The following is a 25,346-nucleotide window of genomic DNA, read 5'->3' as shown; positions in this document are numbered from 1 at the left end:
ATATTACTTTTAAACTTTTATAACGTTTCATAGATCGAAAAATAAATATAAAAATAAACCGGGCATTTAGGTATTAATATTTTTGTATTAATAATTTTTTTTTCTCATCTTCTCCTCCGTTCCTCTCCTCCCTCCTTCTCTTCTTCGTCTAATTTCACCATACCATATCCTTTAGTTCTTTTCTTCTATTTCATCTTTCGTTCTCCTTCTTCTCTGACTGTCTTCCTTCTTCTCACTTACCTCTATTCACCTACATCTCGAATCACCGGTGTACCCAGGAATGATTCGACGAACATTTCTTTAGCCACCCCTTTCTATCATAAACTATCGTACGCTCTTTGATCTGGAACACCGTTATCACCTCACTCGTTCACCGTTTGCCTGCGGAGGTTTTCTTTTGTGCGTATGTTGTGTCGACAGATTTTGGCGATCACAGCTGAACGATCGTTAGCAACGCGTTCGTTCAAGAGTCACGCGATTCCTTCGTTCTTTGTTCGCAGACTTTTACGAAATATATTTCCGCATTTATACATTCGCAGTTACATACGTCTTTCTACTTTGCATCTTTATATATTGCCGTTGAAACGATAAATCATCGGTTTTCCTCTAACTTTGTTGCAACTTTGTTTGAATGCAACTTTCACCGAACGAAGCTTTGTTAATTATTAAATTTGGTCTTGCCGCCGTCGCGGTTATCGTTTCGTTCTCTTATACGTTTCATTTATTCATTCTTCTCGCTCTTCTGTTACTTTATTCATGCACCATTCGTCGAAACGCTCCTCGAGCACACCGACGATCCTCGACCGATCGATTTGAGCCCAACGCGAATCACATGTCCAACATTCAAATGAGCCATACGCGCCAGTTCGTTAATCACGATCGATAAGATCCACTTCTGCTTCCTCCTTTTCACTCTTACTTCTCCTCTCTTCTTTTTTTTTTGTCATTTTATTTGTTTTCTTATGCTTTGTTTTGTTTTGTTTGAGCATTTCGCAACGTTCACGAGAAAGTATAAAATTAATTAATTACTCTTTTCTTTTTTTTTTTTAAATCACGTACTCGGTGTCTCTCATTCTCCCCATTTTTCACCACCTTTCCGAGCCATTCGAGTTTCGATTAATTTGCTCGATTAATATCGCGCGTGTCTCTCTTCTCTCCTTAAATATTCTCCGCTTCTCGTTTTCGCATCATCTATTTTTTTTTGTCTTATTTTTTTAAAGTCCTCCTTCTCGATCCTCCACGCCACTTTCTCTTCTCTCCAAACGACTGTGATTATTTACGCAGTATGTGTATATAATAATATATGTAATATGTATATACAGATACACTTGAATCGATACATGTTACATATAAACATGAATGCGCGTGTTTTTCCTCGTTCTCGTGTTTTACGTGTACATTTTCCAACTGCCCACGTGGATGCATGTATATGAACATGTGTGTGTGTGTGTGTATGTGTGTGTGCATGTTTCTATTAGTTGTTTGTGTCAATTGCACGGTATTACGCGTCTCGGCGTCTACACGCTCGTGTTCGTGTGTCCCATCTCGTTTAATTACTCCGACAAATATAATTATTTGATATATATATTTATATATGCGTACGTTCCTTTCTTTTGCATCTTAGACACACACTTTCTCTCTCTCTCTCTCTCTCTCTCTCTCGCTCTCTCTATCTTTCTCGAAAACACGTCGCATAGACAAAAATGTATTCTATCGTCTAGGATCGTTATCATAATAAAATAGAAAAAACCTCGTTTTCACCAGAGGTCACGGCTCTATACTATAATAATAATAATAATCATGATGTAATAATAATATATATATATAATATATAATATATATATATAAATATCTATGTAATACGCGCCTTATAATTTACATACATAATATGTAATTTTTTTTTAATATATATATATATATTTGCTTTATATTTATATTCATATATTCATTTTTAATATATTTATGTATTTGCTTAATATTAAATTTATTCTTCATCCTCTTTTCCCTCGCACCTTTCAGATATCTCTGGCATACGCCTCTCTGCCAGCTACGTTTTTTTACGAATTTCTTATTTTCTCTGTTTTGTTTTATTTTTCTCTTTTTTTGGCTCCAAACCACCTGCGATTAATTCTACGCAATTAAAAACGAGTTCGCGTATTCGTGATCTAACTAATATACCTAATAATGCTCGTGAATATTCAAACGTTCGAAATCGATCGAGACGGATCATCAAGATCGCCATCCCCACTGATCTTATCGTTCGATTAAGTCGTTTATGTTTCTTTTTTTTTCCTTCCTTGTATATGTATACCTCTCTTTCTCTATATATATTTCTTCTCTTTCTTCTTTTTCTTATTCTTTCTTTCACGGAATTTGGACAATCAGACGGTCAGGAGTGCAGACAGGTTCATGACGAATGAATCGACTCGTTTCAGCGAACGATTGTTGGACGCGGGAAATTCAAACGAGTCGAACGTCAAACTGAGACTGAAATGAAATTACACATGAAAAGTATAAAATATAAAAATATATAAAGTTAAACTTACGCAAGAATTTGATAAATTAAATCTGTAAAGAAGGAGACAGGCGAAGAAACTGCGGCTTGTTTTCGAATCGTTTCATCGACACTGCCGATCACGCGAACCGTGCAACACGAAGATTAATTATGGCAAGTCAGAAAAAAAGCATCGATTTATCTTCGGTGGGGTGGATGCGGACGGGGGTGGGCAACCCTCTTTCCGTTCGTTCAACGTTCACTAGCATCTGCGCCATAAAAAAAAAATGCTCGGTCGTTTGCTCCGTAAACATTGCACATCGTTAAACACTTACAGAACCGTAAATACGCGATGTCAAACTACGAAATGAGTATTCAATGATCGGTAAAAAAAATCGAGGTACCAAAAAATACAGAAAAACACCTATAACATCTTTAATTATTCCCATGAAAGACATTGGTTCCGTTTAAATCGCTAAATTTCCATAGTTCAATTGCTTTTCCCCTTTGGGAATCGACTGAACGAAAGCATAGAGAAACTATAACATACGGAAACCGTTTAAAAATGTTTTAACGAATATGGAACGCTATCAACGTACGCATTATTCGATCACGATTACTCGAACGCATATTCCCTGAAATGAATTACTAATAAATGAGAACCACTGTTGGCGACGAGCCTCACGCTCTCAACTAATAAATGCACCCTAGACATCGATACGTTTTACAAACGTTCCCCATTAGACGCTCTCTTCGGAGAGCGTCCACGTTAGCTCGGTAACGAACTACGACGTTCAAACTTTCCTCCCGCACGGTTTCCAACCAAACGAGAATTTATATCTAATTATAAGAAAGTCGTTGAACGTAATAGTTTTGTGCATGTGGACAATCTAAAAAACACAAGAAAAGCAAGAAAAAAGTAAGAAGCAAGCCCATTCTCGAAATGAAAAGAACCATCTTCAAAGGACGGTCGAGACGAAAGAAAAGGAATATTTCATTCAGATGAAACGTACGCGATATTTAGAATTATTTGTATCGCCATGTGAACGTCGATCCGATAAAACGTCAATCTGATCGAGATTGAGAATCACTGGGGAAGTTGTAAGGGGGTGGTCTGGCAGGGCGTCGCCGCGTCTCCACCACCCCCACGAGCTATCGACCGAAAGAGAAGCGAGAAAGAGAATCGACGGACAGAGCGAGAGAAGTGGGAGAGGAACAACGACAGAAGAAAAGAGGGACCTAGGGTGAAAAGAAAGAGAGAAATAACGCTGTGCAGGAGCGAGCAGGAAGGGAATACGCAGCGTTTACTATAGTCGCGCAAAACAGTTACAACCTATATAGGTTGTATATATATACGTATATGTATTTTGTGAGTCGTCGTCGTCGTCGTGGAACACTTCGCACCCCTAAAGAAGAACTCGAAGAAAGAAAGAGAAAAATGACGCGTCAAAATCTATAACGAATGAATGTGAAGATGTGGAGAACAAAGAGAGATGGAATATTAAAGGAATCGTAATTTGAATGAGAGAGTTGAGGAAGGAATGAGATTTACAGGGAGGAATTAGAGGACACGGTATAGCGAGTGTTACGTAAGGGAACGATATACGGGTTGTAGATAATGGCTACAGTGATGTGAAAAGGGAGACACGAGTAAGCGTTGGAAGTACGAAGGGAGATTGTGAAAGATGGAAAAAAGAAGAGAAACGAGTGGAGGAAGAATTATGAAGTACCTGAATTAATTGGAGAATCGTTAAAACGAATGGGGTGAACTAACGAAGATGCTGCGAGAATACAATATTCATTCAGATTCGTACATTTTTTTAAATTATAGTATCCGGTTAGATAAACAATAGACCTTCTTGTTACACGTTCCCTATTAGAAGTCATCCATTTTAGAATAGAAGACAATTTTTGGTTGAAACAAACTTTATTGTTTGTGTGTATTTTATTGTTACCTTTTATGATGTCGTTAGTAGAAAGATATTAAATTAAAGATATAAGGTAACATAGATAAATAGATAAGTTTCAACATATATATAGAGCAGTTTTTATAGTCAATGATAGAATGTCCATATACGGACGAGTTTTCGCAGTAAATAAAAAAAATAATTATAATACCCAGTAATCTTCATTGATAGAATAAAACAAATAAAATTCCTCCAATTGCGCGAATTCCATCGAACTTACTTTACTTGCCAAATATCCAAATCATCACCATCTGTCATTTCATATTATCTCCACTGAAGCACAAAATTCTCCTATCCATTTGCAAGAAGAACATGAAAACGACTGAAAGCAAGATAGACCAAAGGACAATAAAGAAGAAGAGAAACGATTCGAAGCCACGCGATCGTTTGAAAAAATAAACGTGGAAACGCGGGAACGTGTGAAAGGTGAACACGATATCGCTCGCGCGATTTGCTTTTCCAAACGGCAGAGAGAATCTCGTGCGCACCGGAGTCCGTAATAAAAATAAGTTCTACCGATAAAGCGTGGCAGTTAAAACGTTAAAAGTGTATCCGGCTGTAAGGTATCTTAGAGATCGCGGCACGATCATTGGTTTCACCACGAGAGAGCCATGGTCGTTTTAAGGCTTCACCCTGGATCGTCGCACGATCCAGATCAGCACCGTGGAACCGCGTCGTGACGCTGACCCGCCAGTACCGACCTTGAAAACCAGGCTTAAACTCCTGGACGCGTCTGCATTCTAACGAGGTCCCGTGTCCCGATGATGGAGATGGGGAAGATTCGTCGTGCAGGAAGGAGAAGAAGAGAAAACGAACGGTTGACACGGATACAGAGGTCGAAGGATCTTTACCCCGTCCTATGACCCTCGTGACAACGAGCTACGTACAAAAATCGAGATCCATCGAAAGATGCTATAAGATCTATTCGGCTGTTCGGTAAGTTCGTGGTGTTTATCATAAAGTATATGTCGCTTTTATTGTATTTATTAGGAATTTCTACTAAATAATGAAATACTGACTAGTAAACAACACATGTTGATGCATTTAATGTAAAATGTGTAAAATCTACTCGATTAATAAATCTTGTTGGTGAATAAAGAAAGATAGCAGACAGGAAATTGTTTAACAGAATGCTAATTCTATAAAAATACTTTGCGTTTAATTTTGCTATAAACAACCCAATTTTTATACAACCACGACCCTTGTCTGACAGCCAGATATAGATTCCTTCTTTCTTTTCTGTTGTTTAATATTAAAAATTCAATATATTTTCCCCCCTTTTTTGTCGGTTAATATTAGATATTCGATATACGTTCTTCTTCGACCCTTGAATGCAAACCGGTTGAAAAGAACAGTTTGGTATATTCATACGGGATATTCTCTCTCTCTCTCTCTCTCTCTCTGTCTCCTTTTTTCTCTCTCTCTCTGTCTCCCCTTCTCTCTCTCTCTCTCTGTCTCCCTTTCTCTCTCTCTCTCTCTGTCTCCCTTTCCCTCTCTCTCTCTCTCTCCCTGTCTCCCTTTCCCTCTCTCTCTCTCTCTCTCTCTCTTTCTTAGTTTCTCTCTCTCCCTGGAAAGTATAATAGTTGTGAATCTGCCTTTATGAAATATCTGTGTGTGAAACGAAATGCGATGAACTGCGATGAAATGAAATAATTCATATGAACAAGCTTCATTATTCCTAATTTGTATCAAAAATGATATATCAATCTCATAGCTTTATGTTAAAAGAAAACATAGCAGGTATTCTCAAGATCGTAATCCAACCACAAATCTACCTTATCATCATGATTACCAACAGTCTTTGGATGTTTATGCGTTTATAGAAGATTCAAATATATGAAGATTTAGTATGCGATAATATATAAAATATTCAAAGTCTAGCACTCTTTCTAATATCTAACGAAACAAATCAATTCTAAAAGTATGAATTTACAGAAACATCCGTACTCTAATAATAAAACAACAACACGGTACTGGATTTTCACGCGTCATGTAACGAGATTAACCCATCATAATCCTAATAGCGCTTCTAACAATGAAGATACATCATCCTTACGTAACGAGACCGTTACCTCAACGTCACGCCCAACCGCTTTTCTCATGACCTCGAAAGAAATTCACCGATTCGACGATATTCCGAATCTCGGGGGAAGATGGACGAAGGAAACTTATAGACAAAAAGAGTAAGAAACCTGGGCACGACGAACAGCCGTCTACAGCCCTGAGAAACTGGCCTCGAGATACTAGAACCGTATATCTCTTGTTCCCTTCTCTCCTCTATATGCATCTCTTTTCCTTCCAACCCCTGGTAGCGTTCTCTGCGATTTTCCAGCAACGTGTGCCGGCTTCTACATATATCAGAGTGCGAGAGGCGAAAGCATGGTCGCCGTTATCGATCTACTGCGGAGCAACGGAGGCTGTCGAGAGAGAGAGAGAGAGAGAGAGAGAGAAGGAAAGAGAGCAGAAAGTCGAAGCTCGAGGGTGGCAAAATGAGAAAGAGGGAAAAGCCAGAGCGAAGGGGCGAGTCGCGCGGCATGACGCGGCAGCCGGTCGAGTTCGCCGGAAGAGTGCAGCTACCGTCGCACCGAGTTCGACTCACCCTGTATGAATCGGGCTATTTTTGCGGCCAGGTCTTTCTGCGTGGTCTACTCGTGTTCGTCGAGGCTCCCGGCCCTGAGCTAGGACAATGGCGCGGCCATCGGGGGGGCCTCGAACGCGCGCGTATAGCCGCGCTGTCTCGTTTTTGTTGAACAAACTCGGTGGCTCGAGCGGAGAATGAACTGGCAACCGGCGTGTGTGTTGTTACGAAAAGGGTTGTTGCCTGAACAAAGGATCGAAGCCACGTCGAAGAGCTTTCGAGAAAAGCTAGCAGCAACAGATTGAAGACTGAGAGAGAGATCGATCCCTCTCGAGTTTTTTCTCTGCCTGATAGGTAAAAGCAACCGAGACGATCCTGATTTCTCTCTCTCTCTCTTTCTCTTTTTCTCGTTCTCTTTCTCGCCACCAATGTAACGTTCGGTTACCGATGTAAACCCAAAACCGATCCACCAGGAAAAAATAAATGTATTACACGAATGACGAATAGAATAAGCGAGTCTCCTTGGCATCGTTTCAGAGTGTAAGCTACCTACTTTCAAACTCGCCGAGGTCAAACACACCGCTTCGAGACACGGTTATTAATAACTCTCGATTTCGACGGTTTATCCTGACTGTACGGTTGTTTCGAGCTACCTGTCCTAACCTGTCCCGTTACACCCAACACAAAAAGGTAAAGGATCGGATACGATCGATGTTGGTTCTTCCAAATCGGAGATTTTTTGTACGAAAGATACACAGAGATACGGAGAAGGGAACGGAATGAGAAGAGAAAGAAAAAGATAGCGAACGTGTCGAAGAACGGCAACCTCGCACCCTGACATGCCGCCACCGTCACGACGGCGGCATCGACCGCAGCCCCAACGCTGCAATGCGACGTTGCCATCCCAACGGGCAACAGCCCTTGCGGCCGAACCGCGCTGCGAGGCCGTGGTGGCATGGCCAGATTTTCACGGCACGCTCCTGTACCGTGCGTCCGGTCATTGGTCGGTGAGGACACGCGACCCCCAGGACCGTCGCGATCAACACGGATACCACGTGGCACCGGCGTCTTTACACTCCACGATGCTATCCTATGAAGTTAATATACGCAAACGTAAGATAAACTTAACCTAATGTGAACGTGTAAATAATCGATAAAACTTAAAAGAGAGTTATTAAAATCAAAAGATTATAGAGAAGTAAAAGTTTGATGAAATTCAGTTTAGAAATCGAGAAAGATATTAAATACGTATTTGTGATTAATTAGGTTAAAATTGATAAGTGATTTTACGCGTTAGAAACGACTGGGCTTTTAAATAGAAAAAAGGAAAGGTTGACGTGCGATTTTTAATTAGTCGTGGACACGCAACCCCCAGGACCGTGACGACCATGTCAGAAGCCACGCGGCGATTTCTTCACTTTTTCACGATGTTAACTTGATAATAGCTGAACGTAATTAATGGAGCTTAAACAGAGGTGGTTGAGATTGTTTGAGGAAAACGATATAAATAGGTAGACGTTCTTCGTTCTTTAGAGGCAGTAGATTAATAAATGATGTTTGAAAATTGACATTCTGTTTGGAAAGTACACAAGATGAACGACCAACTGTGAAGAATATAGACGGAAGCAACGAAAGGTTAATGTGATTTTCTAATTAGATGCGGACACGCGACCCCACCGCGTCATCGAATGCGGAACCCACGTGACCACAATTCCCTTATCCTCGACAGTGATGATTAACGATGTCCGAGATTTAATGCACTTGGATGATTAATAAAGTTCGAAACGGTGCGTTTAAACAGTCTGAAATGAAAAAGGGAGAAACTGACAAACGCAGATGGAAATTGCAAGAAAGGAAATAAAATAAATAAAAATAGTAGATACATTATCGTGATCGTGAATTTCCACGTTCAATTTAATTCTATGCACTTATTTAAAAACGATTTCAAACGCAGAAATAAGATAAATATGGACAGAAAATAAGAATGAGAAAGGAGAAATGAGAAATGCAACCGTGAACGGTTCGGGAAACGCAAATCACACGAAAAGAAAAAATGAGAAATTAACAGTCGATGTATAAAAATCACGTAACATTTTATTAAACTCGTTTCCAGTAGGTGTAATGCATGTGTACGTGTTGCTTTCTTCGTTTCGTACTTTCTTTCTTTTTTTTTTCTCACTTTCGAACCCTTCCTACTCCTTTCTTGTTTAATAAAATATCGGATACCGCTTCGTAGGAATTACTTCTTACATTTAGACCACAGAAATATCGATTTCGTTTTATTATTCTTTCCTCTTACTTCTTCTCCCTCTTGTCGAAGAGATCGCGGATAACCGACGTCATTCGCAAGATCGAATTTGATACAAAGGAAAAGCACACGACGTGTCCACTCACGTTCTAATCAAAAGAACAGAATACTTCAACACAAGTTTCTATTCGCATCGTATAAAAATAAACAATTTTGGAAGTAGGATTGGCAGTCGACGGGGATGTCCGCGATGCAAATTATGAAAAAATACGACATCCAACGTCTCCGGGCACTCGCGACACCGTGTTACAAGATTATTTCTCAAAAATGCTTCGTTTTCTACCTGTTTCTTTTTTCTTTTCACAATATAATAATATAATATATATTATATATATGTATATATATTATATAAATATAAAAAATCATCCGATAAAAATATATTACGGGATAAAATATGCATTTCGATAAGTAGCTTGGATCCGTGTCCTTATCGTGAACAATTATAATCGTTACTCGATAGTTTTAATAATCGCAGGCGTTAATTGATAATTGTATGCGTAGTTAATAACTATATAATATCGGTGATGATAATGATATATATAATATATATATTGTAATGATAGCGATAAACTTAATAGTAATGATAATTATAATCGTAATGATATATTAATAATTGTAAAATATATTTGCTTTAATAATTAAAAAACAGGATGGTCAGGTTGTCGCGTCTGACATGTGTTTGATTTTGCTTTTTCCCTCTTTTCTTTCTCTTTTTTTTGTATGTCACTTTCCGCTTCCTCCATTTGATTGCGATATTACAAAGATAATAATAGAAAATGATCACATCATCAACGAATCAACGCGGGAGAACCAAGTGAAAACATTATCTATGAACGACTACGTGGTTATATATATATATGTGTGTATATATATATATATCATTTTATATATGTATATATGTATATAATATATTCATATATAAATATCTTATGTCTTGATCGTTTTATAATTCTAATTATTTTGCTTTTTTCAATGTGACAAATTTATTTATATTTCATGTTGATACAACGATAATCAATCAAACACAAAGCGTTTATAAACAACCAGAGAAGAACACAGGAAAGAAAACATAAGTACACGATGTATGAAAATCATATTATATATTAAAATATTCATAATATTAATAATAATAATAAAATTAATAATAATAATAATAATAATAATAATAATAATAATAATAATAGTAATATATTATCGCATGTCCGTAAAATTACATAAAAAAATATAGAAAATAATAAACTCGTAGCTTCTCTATTATATATTTATATATATATATATTTTTTTTTTGTTTCATTCATTCAGTTTCACTCGCAGAAACATACACTCTTCCCGGGAGATTAATTTCCTTGTTCCCTTTCATTCAAAAAAGCCTTCCTCTCCCCCTCTACCTCTCCATGCGATCCTTGCACGCTGTCAAAAATAGCTTTCGTTATGAACCTCACCCTCTGTCTCACTCTCAGCCCTCTTCATTACGAAAAAAGAAAACACGTTTACAATTTTGTCTTTAGATTACGCGATGGATAATAGCGGTGGTCGTTATTGATATAATATACTACCGATATTACATACAATAATTTTTTAGAGTTTTCGTTCTATTTCAGTACGGTTCGGTATGCTGCGGTATGGTAAGATCCGTGTATATGTTACACGTGTGTATATGCATATAATGATGTACATGATATAATGTCGTGTATCCTGCGGTTATGTGTATATAGTTCGCTCTCGGTACGATGGTAGGCGGTAGCGGATGGTCAGGCATATTGTATCGTAATATCAATCGTTGACGTTGCACGATGATGACGACGACGACGACGACCGGAACACGCAAACGCCGGTAAATTTGTGGAGAAACGGGCGACCACCAGAGGGAATCAGTTCGATCAGCTTTGGCCGGATCGTTTCGATCGCAACTTGCTGACGGAAGCGGACCCCTCCGCGTCGCTCGTCGGCCACGGCGCATCGAGTCGCAAATGGATTATTGCTGGTTCGGTTAACGTCGTTACGGGATTAATTATAGCTATCGTCGGAGCGGGGCGACCGATTCCCGTGGCCCGTCAATACGCGACACGCTTCGTCGTCGTTTCACCAAGCATCTTGCTTTAACCATTCCCTCCCTATTCTCCATCCCCTTACTCTCTTTTTCTCTGATATACGCGAGTCTGTCCGAAAATCATCTGGACTCGCGAAACCGTAATGCCCAGAATGACTCATCATCATCGAAGGGTGCAAGCGATTCCACCGTTTCTCTTTCTTTTCTATCTATCCGCTCTACAGTTCGTACCTTTCCTTCCTAACGCGGGTGCTTAGACAGTAGATCTATATGCCGCCATCTGGATCACGAAGAAGTCGAGGAGAAGAGGATACAGAGGTAGGAATACGTGTGTATCGTGCGACGAACCAGAAGAATCGTCACTTCCTCGCTCAAAATCCAACAACTTACTATTTTGAAGGATCCTTCGAAGAGCAACAAGGAAGTTTCGTTGAAGAAACTGAACGAGACACGAGGGTCGAAGAAGAACGGGAAGGGGGCGGCCGATGCAATCAACGTACAGGAAAAACGAGGAAAGAGGGCGGAATAGCCGGAAGTTGGATGTAAAAACGTGACAGGAGACGCGAGCGACACTTCTTCCCGTTCGTTTCCCGAGAACTTTTGGTTTTCAGTTCTTTTCTGTTTCGATTACCTGACTGGCAGAAAACCTGGACCAGACTATATATACAGACTATCGTATAAGAAAGAGACCGCGAGAACAGAGTGCACGCATTCAAGGGATTGTTCGATGCTCGAGCTCTAAATCGTGTTTATGACCGCAATCGGAGCTAAACAGAGACACCGGTGAAGAAAAGATTTCGAAAATATAATCACCAAGTCCATCTGACACAGTCTGGCCAAGCCGGTAGCACTTTCACGCTCTCCAGTGCCCGACGAAAATACACGATTTTTTCGATTTAATTTCTCATTTCTCTAATTAAGAATAGATATTATATATCGATAGTTGAATATCATATTAATAATAATAATAATTATTATAATGATCATGATAATAATAGTAATAGTAATAATAATAATAATAATAATAATAATAGTAATAATAATAATAATAATAATAATGCTGATAAATATAGTGACGTTAATAAAATATCGGATATAAAATACTTTTCGCTACATATATTAAGATTCTTGTTTGAGTAATCGACTTTTATCTTTTTACTTCTTTATCTCTCTCCCTTTTTCCCTTGCTCGTCGCCTCGCAGGGGATCTCGAAAGAATACTAAGCACAACATTCAATATATATAATCTATAATATATAGATAATATGTATATCGTAATCGTAATAATAGGACTACTATGGTAGTGCGCTATACGTTCACATGCATCTCAGCAATACGATCACTGGAAAATATTCTTCTTTTTTTCAATGAGTTTCAGATTCGTTTCGGTAGTTAATTACTTTCTTCTCTTTTTGCTTTTAACAAACCCACCCCCGTCTTACTTCCCACCCTATTCCACCTACAGATATAATTCTACGTCGTAATTTTACGGTAATCCTCTTTTTCTCCGTACATTAATTCAATTTCATCCGCCTTTTGTCGCCTGTCTTTTCGGTCTGTCAGTAGAAAAAAAAAAAGATAAAATATTATTACAGGTAATACGTCGCAATCTTATTCTCTTCGCGCTTCGCCGCAGTCTCGTATATCGATTTTCATTCTCGACACGCGTTTTCGCAACCCTTTCGGTTTTACCTCGATTTCTCTCTAGTTAACGAGGAAACATACTGAGTTTCAACGTTACACACGATACTGGTCTTAATAATATAATATTAATATTACAATATACATTTACATTTATATATATACTATAGAGATTTTTGAAATACTGATTCTCTAGTTTTTGGAGCGGTTGCCACCCTCGGATCGCGTCGCGTTCACGAGGAAATCCTTCCTCAAATGATCACACGCACGCCATTGATGCACACGCACACCCCTATTGCCTAAAAAAACGCCCCTCCCTCTGACGAAGAAAGGAAAGCCGTATTGTAACTCGTTGCATCTACATGTAAACTGCGCGCCCTTGTTTTCTCGCGAACACACAAGCGTTCTCTCTTTCATTGTTCTTAAAACTAGTTTTAAATAAATCATGTCTAAAACAAAAAATAGTTTTCCTTAAGACATAGAGATTATAAAATGAAAAGGTAGACGAGGATAAAAAATTAATATAAGAAAACTTGAGATTACATATATAGGAACACAAACGAACAAAATAAAAGTCGAAAAGAACGAGGATCGATATGCACGAGATTTCGACGATCCATCGAAGAATCATTGTTTCTAGAATTCACAATGTTTTCCTGTTTCACCATGTTTAACCCTTTCGACATTCCCTCGCGATCGTCCTCGTTCGATTGTCTTTGCGCCAATCTGAATCTGTTTACGTGTGTTCGTTATTCTTCATCCTTCGTTTATCTTTCCTTTACCGACAGATAATTGCAAAGCTCAGTGATTATTCTTTGTATCTGTCCGTTTCTGAAGAACATAATTCGTTCACATTATAATTACGTGACTATATCCTATTTGATCTAGCTTCCATATGACATCTTCAATAACTTCGTGGCCATAGTTCGCAACAATATCAACTTGTAGCAAATTGACCAACTTAAATTTATTCATATTGGACAAGACTCACTGAGAATAAACGAACACTCTCTAATCTACCACTGAATCTAACCTTTACGTATAACAATTATTTCCTTTACTCGCAGCGCAGTACATACGGTAACAAAAATAAATTATAATTTGTGCAAACGCGCGTAAACAGATTTGACATGAACGCAAGACGAACGGAGTCGCTGAGGAAACTGAAATGGCTACGCTCGCTACGTGATATCTCGATGGATCGACGGTGATGCGCGCGTGCAACGATTGCGAACGCAGTAAACTGAGCACAGCTACGCTTTCGTTCGTCCTTTGCGACAATTAAGTAGACGAGTAAGTAGTTCGAGTAAGTAATTGTGCGGTGGCACGTTCGAGAACTTGAGTTCGATATGATCGACGTACTACCGCGCCATTTATATCGATCCATATAGAATAATACAGTGAGCTGCGCGTCTTCGTATCCTCGAACGTGCATGCCTTCTGTTTCTTTTTCTCTCCGCGATAATACAAACGCGTGTATATAGTATCTATAATACATAATATATATATAATATATTAGATATATTCGAACGATCTCACTCATATCCAATCACTATCCATCGTTGATCGATGCTTGCACAGCGCACGAAAGGAGGTGAAAAAGATAGAGAACGATCGAAAACAAGGCAATAACCCCATTTTAGAACGCAATAGAAGAATATAAAGGAAAATAGAAGAAGAAAGTGTCGCAGCAACGAAGTTTGATTTCCGCGAGGAAAAATTCAGTTCGTTATATAACTGAGAGTAGAATCTCTGTCGGCTGCGATTGATCGATAGCAGTCGTTCTAAAGGGATAAAACAATCTTTAAACAGCGTTTCAACTGAACGGCAAACAAAAAATATAATTCCGTGCCAAGCTTTAAACCGATCCAGCGAATCGCTATGCTAGCGCTATGCGCTATGCACAGAAATTGATATGAAATATATGCATACATACTATATATAGACTAATAATAATAATGATTTCAATGATAATAATATTAATAATATAATTAATAATAATTAATAATCAAATATATAGCTATTTAATAGAATATAATAATATAGTAAATACGGACAAATTAAGCAACAACGATCATCTATTTTTCTTTCTCTCTCTCTTTCTTTCATTCTCTTTCTCTCTGTTTCTATAATATATATATATATATATATATATTTATATATATATATATATATACGTCTCGATATACCTATAATTAATTTATAATCCGTTTTCATCCATCTTCATCAAAGTTTTTCTTTCTCCTTATTACTCCGTCATCTATTAACGTTTATTTAATCTCCCTTACGTTTAGTTATTATTCTTTGAGATATGTATCGTCGTGTGGGTGTACGTGTTCTCTTTCTCTCTCTCTCTCTCTCTCTCTCTCTCTCTCTCTCGCAATTGCTCGATACTCGCGTCGTTTCACCCTTTCTCCGCGTCAATTCGAACCTTATTCCGTTGAACAACCATCTTTTTGAAAGCGTCTCTATCGTGCCAGAGCTGTTTTCCTATCTCGCACCGAAATTCTCCTTTGATCGCTACAACTTCAGGAAAAACCGACGATTCCGGATCCTTCCTAGTAGTTCTCGTATCTCATTTTCACCATCGTCATATCGTCCTCCGTTATCGTTTCACCAAATCCCCCCCGGTTTTTTCGTCGTCCCATTTCTCGAAACCGAAATTCTCGCGTTTTTCTCGACATGGCGACCCAATCGCGTGTATCCGTTTCATTAACGTGTTCGTGTGTGTTCGTACATGTAGATGTGTTCGTGCGTGTGTGTGTGTGCGTGTGTATGGTGTGAGCACGTGTCCGCGCACAGTACTGGTATTCTCACGACGCGGCGACAGTGATATCGCCGACGTCTGTGTTCGCAGACCCGTCTAAAACAACTTCCCGTCTTATTTCTCTCGTCTTTGTTTCTTTTTTTTTTCTTTTTTTTTACGAAAATGGCAGTTATCGGTCACAGCCAATGGCTATATCAATAATCATTATACGTTACGCTTTAATACGATTATTACGATATTAGTTAACCTTAGACGACATTTTATTACTCGTTACGTTAAAACGCGGTAAATGCCTCCTACAAAGAACGCGCTACAAAGAATACACAGCATGCCCTGTCACTCAAATCGCGGCGAAGTCGCTACGAGGGTTTACCAGCGTTGCGTTCGAAGGGACAACGCCACGATTTCCTGCTTTATCGATTTCTACGGGAAGCAAGAAGGTTGTAAATCGTGAAATGGTCGCGTAATTCGCCTTTGAACGAGAGATACACACCGCGAGCAACGATCCACCGACAAGTTTGATATTCCTGAATGTGTCTCTGTCCGTGATCCATCAGGATTTGGTGCCGATGAAATGTGTCAGACTGGTCGCGTTGTATCGATCTGATAAAACCACTTCCATAGAAGGAAAGCGGCGCCCCGGGACGATCGTAAACTGTCGGTCGCGAAGTCGAAAAACAGCAACTGAGATCATACGATGATTGGTCCGCGAGAGATTATGCAACGTCGCGATTAGACGTTTTTATTCGCGAAAAAGAAGTAAAGCAAAGAAAAATCGTATGAAGTAAACGAGATTTTTAAGAATACATTTAACAAAACAATTAATAATGTTCCATTTCGATTTTAATAAATTTCGCCGTATTTTCCGTTTGTTAACTCGATAAAAAAATAATATTTCATTAGCTCCACATAAAACAACGAAGAACAGAATAAATAACAATAAAATAACACATCACATGCGATATTTATAAAAAAATATATACTGTATATATATATCACTCTTTTAATGGCATTTACGTAATTTACTTATAATAATTTTTTCAAAACCGCATAAACAATTTAGAAATGCGTAAAATAGAGGTAAAGTCGAATTAGAAACATAAACAGGGAAACATAATTAAGCCGCAAGTGTATAATACTTTGTCCGTCTGACACATCATTGACTAATATCACTGAAAACGATTGAACGTTAAGTGAAAAAGGAACTGCGGGGCCAGACAACGTCCGTGTTCCGCGTCTCGCGGATAAAGAACACCCCGGAAAAATTCTACGCGATCATTTCCATCATTCTGCTTCCAAACTATTCCACTTCAACCAATTAATAAGAAGATCGGGCGGTCTCTCCTCCTGCTGAACGACTCATCGAAGAAACGATTGATTGGCGCGTGCGGTGGGTGAATCGCGTGGAAAAAAATGCCCGGATAAGAATGAACACCGTCGCTAAACTAACCTTGCCATCGTAGAACAACATAGCAGCTAGTCGAAATCGACATTTATTGGTAGAAGAACATAGCGAACAACTTTTGATTCACGTATGGCACTGCAAATCTCGCTACCCTTCTGGTCTAGCGTCTGATCGATACTCTATAATCGATGGTACACGGTCAAGGAGGAAGATTAACGCACAACCTCGATTAGCGAAAAGTTGTCTTCTTGAGAACAAAAACAGCAATCGTCACCCTTAGCACGCGGCTCGACGCAACGGAAGAACGAATCGACTCGTCGCGATCCCTTCTGCTCTAACTTTGGATCGACTCGACGGACGTTAGCAAAAGTGGCTGGAGATGATGGCGAACGCATTGCCACGAACGATGCTTGTTCGTCCGCTGAAACGAACGAAAGTCGAGACAGCGATGGTCGCGACGGCGTTATCGGTGGGTAATAAGTGCGAAATTGGAGCGAGAACACGAAACAACGTGTACGCGTGCGCCGTGAACGTTGCAAAGCAGCGCACGTCACACGTGCAGTGACCTAACTGACGAAGATGACGATCGTGAGGAACGATGACGCCGACTCTGCCGCGATATGTCGGAACCTCGGCCAAAGTGAAGGCTGCCTGACGCGTCGGTGAATCGGTTAAGTGTTATCTAGCAGTAGTCGTCCTAAAGTCTAGCGGAGGTTCTCGACAAATTGTTACTCTTTTGTTCGTGATAATCTTGCCACGGAACCCGGCACACTAAACACACAGAGCTGTATCGTCTTCCGGAATCGCGCGTCGGGAGAAGGGAAGACTGCGTAACGGCGAGCGTGGGCGCGATCTACGTGCGGTCAGCAAGGCTACCTCTGTCAGTTATACGTATTAAACCGCGACTTTCCCAGTGGATCATTCGTGGTACATTGGGAAGACGGCCCTGAGTGAACCGAGTTTCGCTGCACATCGACGCCGTCGAACACGCGCCTCGAAGGGAGCCACGGCTATGGATATTATCGTTGACAAATTGCTTTAATTCTACTGCACTTTTCATGCAGACACTTCGTTTTGACGCACGTCGAGGTTGTTTCGCGAGTACAACGAGACGCGCTTCGAATTTTGGCAACCACCCACTGTTATTCCTTTCCACCACCCTTGTCATCTCTCGATTTATCTCACGAGACGTTTTCGGTTTCACCCGTTCTTTCTCCACGTTCGAGCAAGTACCAGCAGTTTTGCCGAGCAAATACCAACACAACCACACAGAGTCCAGCGACGTATTCTCGTCCGTCCGTTCCGCGATCGTCGATAGTCCCCGTCTTTTCTCTAGCGCGCGACAAGAACTGCGGCGCGATATTCGAAAATTCCGTCAAAGAAGAAGAAACAAGAAAAAACGCAAGAAGAGCGAAAACTCGCGCCTGTATCTTTTTCGCGTTCATTTTCTTTCCCTTTTTTACTTTTTCTCTCGTGCTTTCCCTTCCCCTTCACCCATTCTCACCCCTTTTTCAGATCTCGAACTGCGAGAATCAGATCAGACTTTATGCAGCGAAGTTAATGACAGTTTATCTGACATGATCTACGTATGCATGTACAAGCACGCCGACCGTCTTTCTCTATTTTCACCATCTTTTTCGTTTTTTGTTCCTTTATATTATACTCTGCGCGACGACGTCCCCATATATCCGAACGTAGATGCTAAAGAGAGTACCTATAAATATAGTTTATATGTATATATATAGAATATAATATAATAATATAATATAATATAATAATAATAATAATAATATATAATATATAATATAATAATATAATATAATATATGTTTATGTCATCACCATATCTTTTACACTTCTTTTCGTTTTCTCTTGCCATTACCATTCATTCTTCTCATTCATTCTCACAATCTCTCTAATTTATACTTAACATAGAAAAAATATAGAATTTATTTGCCTCGAACTTAAATATAATAAACCTCTCTCTCTCCCTTTCTCTCTCTCGAGTGTCGATTATAATATACATATGTATACATATAATGCTTCTATATATATGTATATATATATATATAATATATATACATATGTGTGTATATATATAAGACTTTATTTTTCGCGCGTGTTTGATCTATGTGTGTTATATGTGTGTTTATATGTGTATTAGTGCGTGTTAGATTACGTTCACGTGTGTGTATGTTTTTTGAACGTGTATGTACATGTGTACAAGTGTATGGATGTGTGTAAACGTACATTTAGAAGGATTTCATGCGTCTACGCGTGAACTTGTCATTCATATGTGACAGGATGAGTGATGTCCTGCGGAGCAACAAATAATAATATTGTACATACATATCTAATATACATTGGCGCTAAAATGTAGCGCGATCCTGTATAAAAGCTAAGTGTGAACTTGTTCGTAGGGATTCGGGAGGGAGTATGTATGCCCGTGTGAAAGTGTGTACCTAATGCTTGTGTCTATTTCGAATAACGGGTAGCTCGCGAAGAGAACGCGTTTCTTTTTTTGATAAGAAGGAAGAGTTTTCTCTTGTTTATTGTTTCCTGTCGTACGAAAAGAATGACACGGGTAAAGGGGGTGGTTTTTGGGCATCAGGGTTTGCTAGGACGGGGTCGTTCAAAACAAAACACATAGTGAACAAAGACATCTGCTGAACGATTAAAAAAAGACATTACAAAATAAAAATAATAATAATTAATATTATAAAATAAAAAACGAAGGGGGGTGGGTCCAGCTGAGAAACTACCGAGGCACCCGCTATACAGAGCTGCAGCTCGAACGACCGAAAAAATATCCTCTTTCTATTTGAACATCCGACAACATTGGATGACGTATATTATATATAATATATATATATATATATATTTTATGTGTAATATGTATTAATAATATACCTCGACTTGTTCGGAGCTGCGCCTTGAGCATATTTTCGTTTAAAAATGGCAACGATTGACAAGAAGTTTTCGACGATTTGAAGATAGAAGGAAAACAGAAAACGAAAGGAGAGGAACAGCTTCGTACAGCAGTTCCAGTAACAGACAACGAGGAAGAATCACGTGAATGTGAAAGAGCTAGAGGAAAGTAGAACGGGCGATAGTACTCGACATCGAAGTCAGCATAAATATAAAATAGGAGTCAAAAAAGGGGAAGTAGTTTCGTCCCTCGGCTTTTTTCTACTCTTAATATCGGAAAAAAAGAAAAAAGAAGCGGGCCAACGCGTACATCGCGTTCTTCAGCCGATAGAAACCGTTCGTCCAGCTTTCTTTCCCTTCTGAAGTACGATTACGCGAACAAACAACGAGTAACACTGTTTCTCGCTGAAAGAAGAAGAAAAAAAAGGAAGGAAGTGAACTGCAACACAGCGGGACGTAAAGACATGTACCGGCCACCCTCTCGTTCGTGTTGAACGACGAGTATCGCAATTTCTTTGCCTCAAACGCACACGCTGGTGGCATATCCAAGAAATCACGATAGTCGTTTATGAGGATGTCCGCGAGGAAGAATGAGGAAAAGAGACCGTGAAATAGAAAAACTAAAAATGCAAGTTCGTCCTTCCTCTAGTAGAATGACACATACTAATAGCATCTGATATATATATCCATGCGATAGAATAATACAATATGTAATAATATAATCACGACTTGTCGAAAGAAAAGCTAAATATACACGGGTCATCGATCCCCACAACGAAAGATACATCAGTTTAGTTCCCTTTTGCAGTGCAAATTGTTACTCGGATTATTCCTTAGGATTCGAAGAATACTCTCCTGGGAATCGACCGACGGCGTTATTTTTTTTTTCTCCTTTCTTTTTTTTTTTCCCTTGTTCTCGTTCCTTTCAGCAATCAGGGAGAAGTTGGCTCACGCGTTCCCGCGATGCACCGTATAATCTTAAAACATTTTGTTTACCTTTAAGCAGTGTCTCCTTTTTCTCTATTTCTCGATTTTTTTTTTTTTTTTTTTAGTTTGTTTCTTTTTTTGCCTTCGCTTTTTTTTATTTTCTTTTTTTTTATAGAACTCTTAATAATAATTTTCATATATTTTGTCACCCGGCGTGTGTAGCTGTCCCCGACCACCCGTAGGTCCCGTCGACGAAACGCGCGAAAAATACAAAATCTAAATCTCCTCGATAAAATATCATCCTTCTTACTTGTCAGCCTTTTCTTTCCTGACATTATACATATATATATATATATATATATAATATATATATATATTATATATTTATTTATGCTTTTTATATTTATAATATATTATTATTATTATTATTATTATTATTATTATTATTATTATTATTATTATTATTATTATTATTATTTGAATTGCTATTTCGCTTATATAAATGTAAGATATAATACTCTAGTAGCGAGGGAACCTGGGTGGGACGGGCACGCCGTTTTTAATAATACTATCATCTAAGTAATTTTGCGGCAAATCGAGGGACACGTGACCACTCACCCTGTATATTCTTTTTTTTTTAAATCTTTCTTCTCTGGTGCGACGTGTGCTTGTTATATATAATGATGAGATCGGCTGTATGTCTGTAATATGTGTACGTGTAATGTGTATGTATAGGTATGAGTGAGCGTGTACTAGGTTATAAGTTACGTCAAATATGGGCAATTTTTTTTCGGTGATCGTTCGCTGCGATTATGTACGACGAGCTCGCAGGTCTCGAAAGTCCATCGTGTGTCGATACATCTACCGATAGAGTCGCTTTCGTGAAAAGTTTTCACTTGTCATGAGATGAGAGCAGCGACGAGATAATAAATATTTCAAGGATATTTCATTTGTTACGATTGCTCGATTAATCCTATAAATTATTAGCGGAGAAACTTCGAAAGCTGAACTATCGAAAGATGCACGACCATCCTCTATATCGCTTCTCATTTTGACACTCGATTTAAATCGTTTGATTGATTACCACCAAACACACCTTGCAACCACGCGACAAACTATACTCAATTCATCATGGAAACTTTTACAAAACATACAAAAGCATTTTTAACATGTTCTCTGAGATTCACATTGCCTGTTCGTTTAGTTATAAGGAAGAATAACAATAAAGGATCTTCATACGCACCTTTTTTTCAAAATTATCTCGTTTTTATATTATCAGCTGTTTTTACGTCTCCATCTTTGAACTGGGAGTCACGTGATCGCAAAAGACGCGAAGAGCGTAACGATCGAGAGAGCGAATGTACACCACCGCAACTGCGCTTTTGGCTATTCAAAAGCCAAATCATGGCTGATGGAAATCGAAACTCGTAATTTCCATAAAACGTTCAGAACGATAAATAGGACGTTTACGACGATTGGTACGCTTCCTAAATAAAAATATAGAATTCGTAAAAACTTTATTTCTCAGTGTTTGCAAGCACCTTTGATATAGTGTTTCATAATGTTTCGCGGAGAATAATGCAATGGCAATTACGGTTTCAATCGTTCCGTGCATCGATACGTGAAAGAAGGACAACATACAAAAATATTCAAAGACTATGAATGTTTTATTCTCGCACGTGTTATCGAAGAGTGCTGACTCTCGTTCGTGGATTGTCAATTATATAAAAAAATAACGTCTACGCTAATTAAAACGTTGTCGATGGAGATTCGATTGATTCGATTAATTCGTTCCATTCCATTATCTAGACTGCCTTCGATTCGAAAAGAATTTGTAGAAAAATACGAGAATATACCGTGACGTGAATACAATCAGCGAATGGAATGTTATTGCAATCGATATGAAACGCACTACCTTCAATACTAATTCGTATTTTATCCGAGCGAAGTAACATCTCGGTGGTCAACAGTCTCGTTACTACGAAGGTATTGAACCGTGCGCGTCAAACTTTTTCCCGATAGTTCGAAGGCAACCCCATAAGCGGCAAAGCCAAACGAATCGTCCTTCTTTTACGTAACAGAAACATGTGACATCCACCATGGTACGAACACAGAGAACCGAGTGTGTCACTCATTGCTCTCAATCACGCGTCAGCTCCGACGCCATTCATTCGACGTGTTGATCTTGTGCATAAACCTGCGAGCCAGGATATCTACTACACTTTACGTTATATACCAAGGGTAAAAGTATGAAAACGATGACAATGAATGAGCGAGTATGTTATCTTTCTTTTTAACCTCTCTTTCTCTCCCTCTCTCTCGTTCTATATATTCTTGTAGAACTTAAAAGCTGACTTCGTTGTATTCGGTCGGCGGGAACGACGCGACAAGTTAGCATTTATATCAGGGCATTCCCGGCGCGTAGAAGAGATTATTGGCAGCAGTGGAATTGAGACATTGTGCGCGTCCGCTCCCCCGTTGTCGCCGTGGAATCTCACGGCTGTAGTCGTAACGAACGGGGGAACACGAGGCTTTTAATATATGGAAAAATTCGGGGTGGGCGTTCTCCAGCGCCGTCGTTCCTGGATGAGCCGCCAAAATTTGAAAAGCAGATGATTGTTAATGATGAGAATCGATGTTACAGCCGCTGTACCAAGAGCCTGTAGGATCTCTGCTGGCTTTGACCGGTGTTTAAGAGAAGATGCGAAGCGCCTGTAAGACAGGCCTGGAGCAGATGGGGCAACTAGGATCCGAACTCTCGCAGACCCGGTTGCCGCAGTCCAGGCAGAAATGATTGTGTCCGCATGGTACGAGAGCAGCGGTGACCTCCTTATCGCCGCACACCACGCATTCCCGTCGTCCACCACCCAACAGTGAATCCGTGGGTGACGTCGGACTCGCTGATGCCGGCGGTGATGGCCTCGAGGGTAACGCAACGCCTGGGAACGACCAAATCGAAGAGGCGGACGCTGTCTGGGACTCGAACGATGGCGACTCGCCTAGTCCTTCGTCCCTTTCCATGCCGGCTCCCCAAATCGCCACCAGATCGTTTATTCCAGGTGCACCGGAACTACTGGACGAGCTGCTGCAACTTCCGCTGCTGGAAAATGCTCCACTTGATCCGTTCGAACCGTTCGAGCCTGGTGGATCGAGGCAACCAAGGATCGAGCCCAAGCCACCGCGACAGAGCACGCTTAGCAGTTCCGAATCGTCGAGGGTCGCTCCTGTGCCGGTTCTAAGTGCTATGTGTGCCTCGATCTCGCGTCTCGCAGCCTCCACGCTTTCGGGTAGTCCGGTCACCTCGAACACAGGCTCCTTGTCACGACTGGGTGTCACTATGTAGGTATGCGTTTGATGCTGGATTCTCTTGATGGTCGCGCCTTTCGGTCCTACCACCAGGCCCACTACTCTGTACGGGACTCGTACCTGAATCGTCACGTGGCCTGGTACGGACGCTGGTGGTCCAGGAGGTGCGCCCAACAACGCGCCCAACGAGCTCTTGCGCGACGCGCGGATCTGGGAGAAATGCTCCGCGGCTGACAGGATCTCGCGCTTTGCACGCGCCACATCCTCCTTACGTCCAGTTACCACGAACACCGGCTCCTCGCCACGCACTGGCGTCTTGATGTAAGTGTTGGTCTTCGCTCGCAGTGCTTTGATTTTACAACCTGCAATCAAACCAGAAACGATCGTTTAGTTACAAGTTTCTTGGAAACCAACACACGAAATTAAGTTTTCATCGTGTTTTTCTAAGAACGCTATTATATCGAAATGCTAAACGTAATCGATCTTCTCTCCTTCTCTTTTCTTAATTAATTTTATACGCGTATCATATGAATATAGCAAGTCTTATGAATATCGAAATTTAAAGACTGTCGTCCTTTCTCATTTCAAGATAAATAGCATTAGTACAAATATGTATGATTTATCTACATATCCTGCAAGTCATTCTTCCGAGTCCATCCTTAAGATGAATCCTTTCCATTCACAAAACTACAACCACCTATAAAACGCAATTATACGCCGATATAAATCAAACAAATGACCAGAAGAATCATTAATCAGCAAGGGAATTACACCTCGCCAAGACGTGCGTCCCAAGTATATATATCTTAATTCACTCGTACCAACAACCAAGTCATCGAATTATCCTCACAACCCACGCTTCCTCCCATCTCTACCAAATCAACCGAGAGTCTGAAAAAACTGCATCCTTCCAAGTACACGTAGCTCGCGAGCCCACGACTGATCGCAGTTCTGCGGAAGGTGGTTGACGGTGTCGG

The 25,346-nt window shown here is 39.8% G+C and overlaps 1 protein-coding gene across 1 annotated transcript in view; it reads right to left on the bottom strand.

The window, feature by feature from the left end:
• Nucleotides 1-8,919: 8,919 nt before the first annotated feature.
• Nucleotides 8,920-25,346, bottom strand: part of LOC100647577 (RNA-binding protein MEX3B) — a 73,497-nt gene continuing 57,070 nt past the window's right edge. The window contains exon 2 of the mRNA XM_003396137.4: nucleotides 8,920-24,731. Within this exon, the coding sequence (XP_003396185.1) occupies nucleotides 23,755-24,731 (977 nt within the window). The 3' untranslated portion in view covers nucleotides 8,920-23,754. The remainder of the gene's footprint in view (nucleotides 24,732-25,346) is intronic.

This window comes from Bombus terrestris, chromosome 6 (genome assembly GCF_910591885.1).
Source record: "Bombus terrestris chromosome 6, iyBomTerr1.2, whole genome shotgun sequence".
NCBI lineage: Eukaryota > Metazoa > Arthropoda > Insecta > Hymenoptera > Apidae > Bombus > Bombus terrestris.
This window is presented reverse-complemented; position numbering and strand designations above follow the sequence as displayed.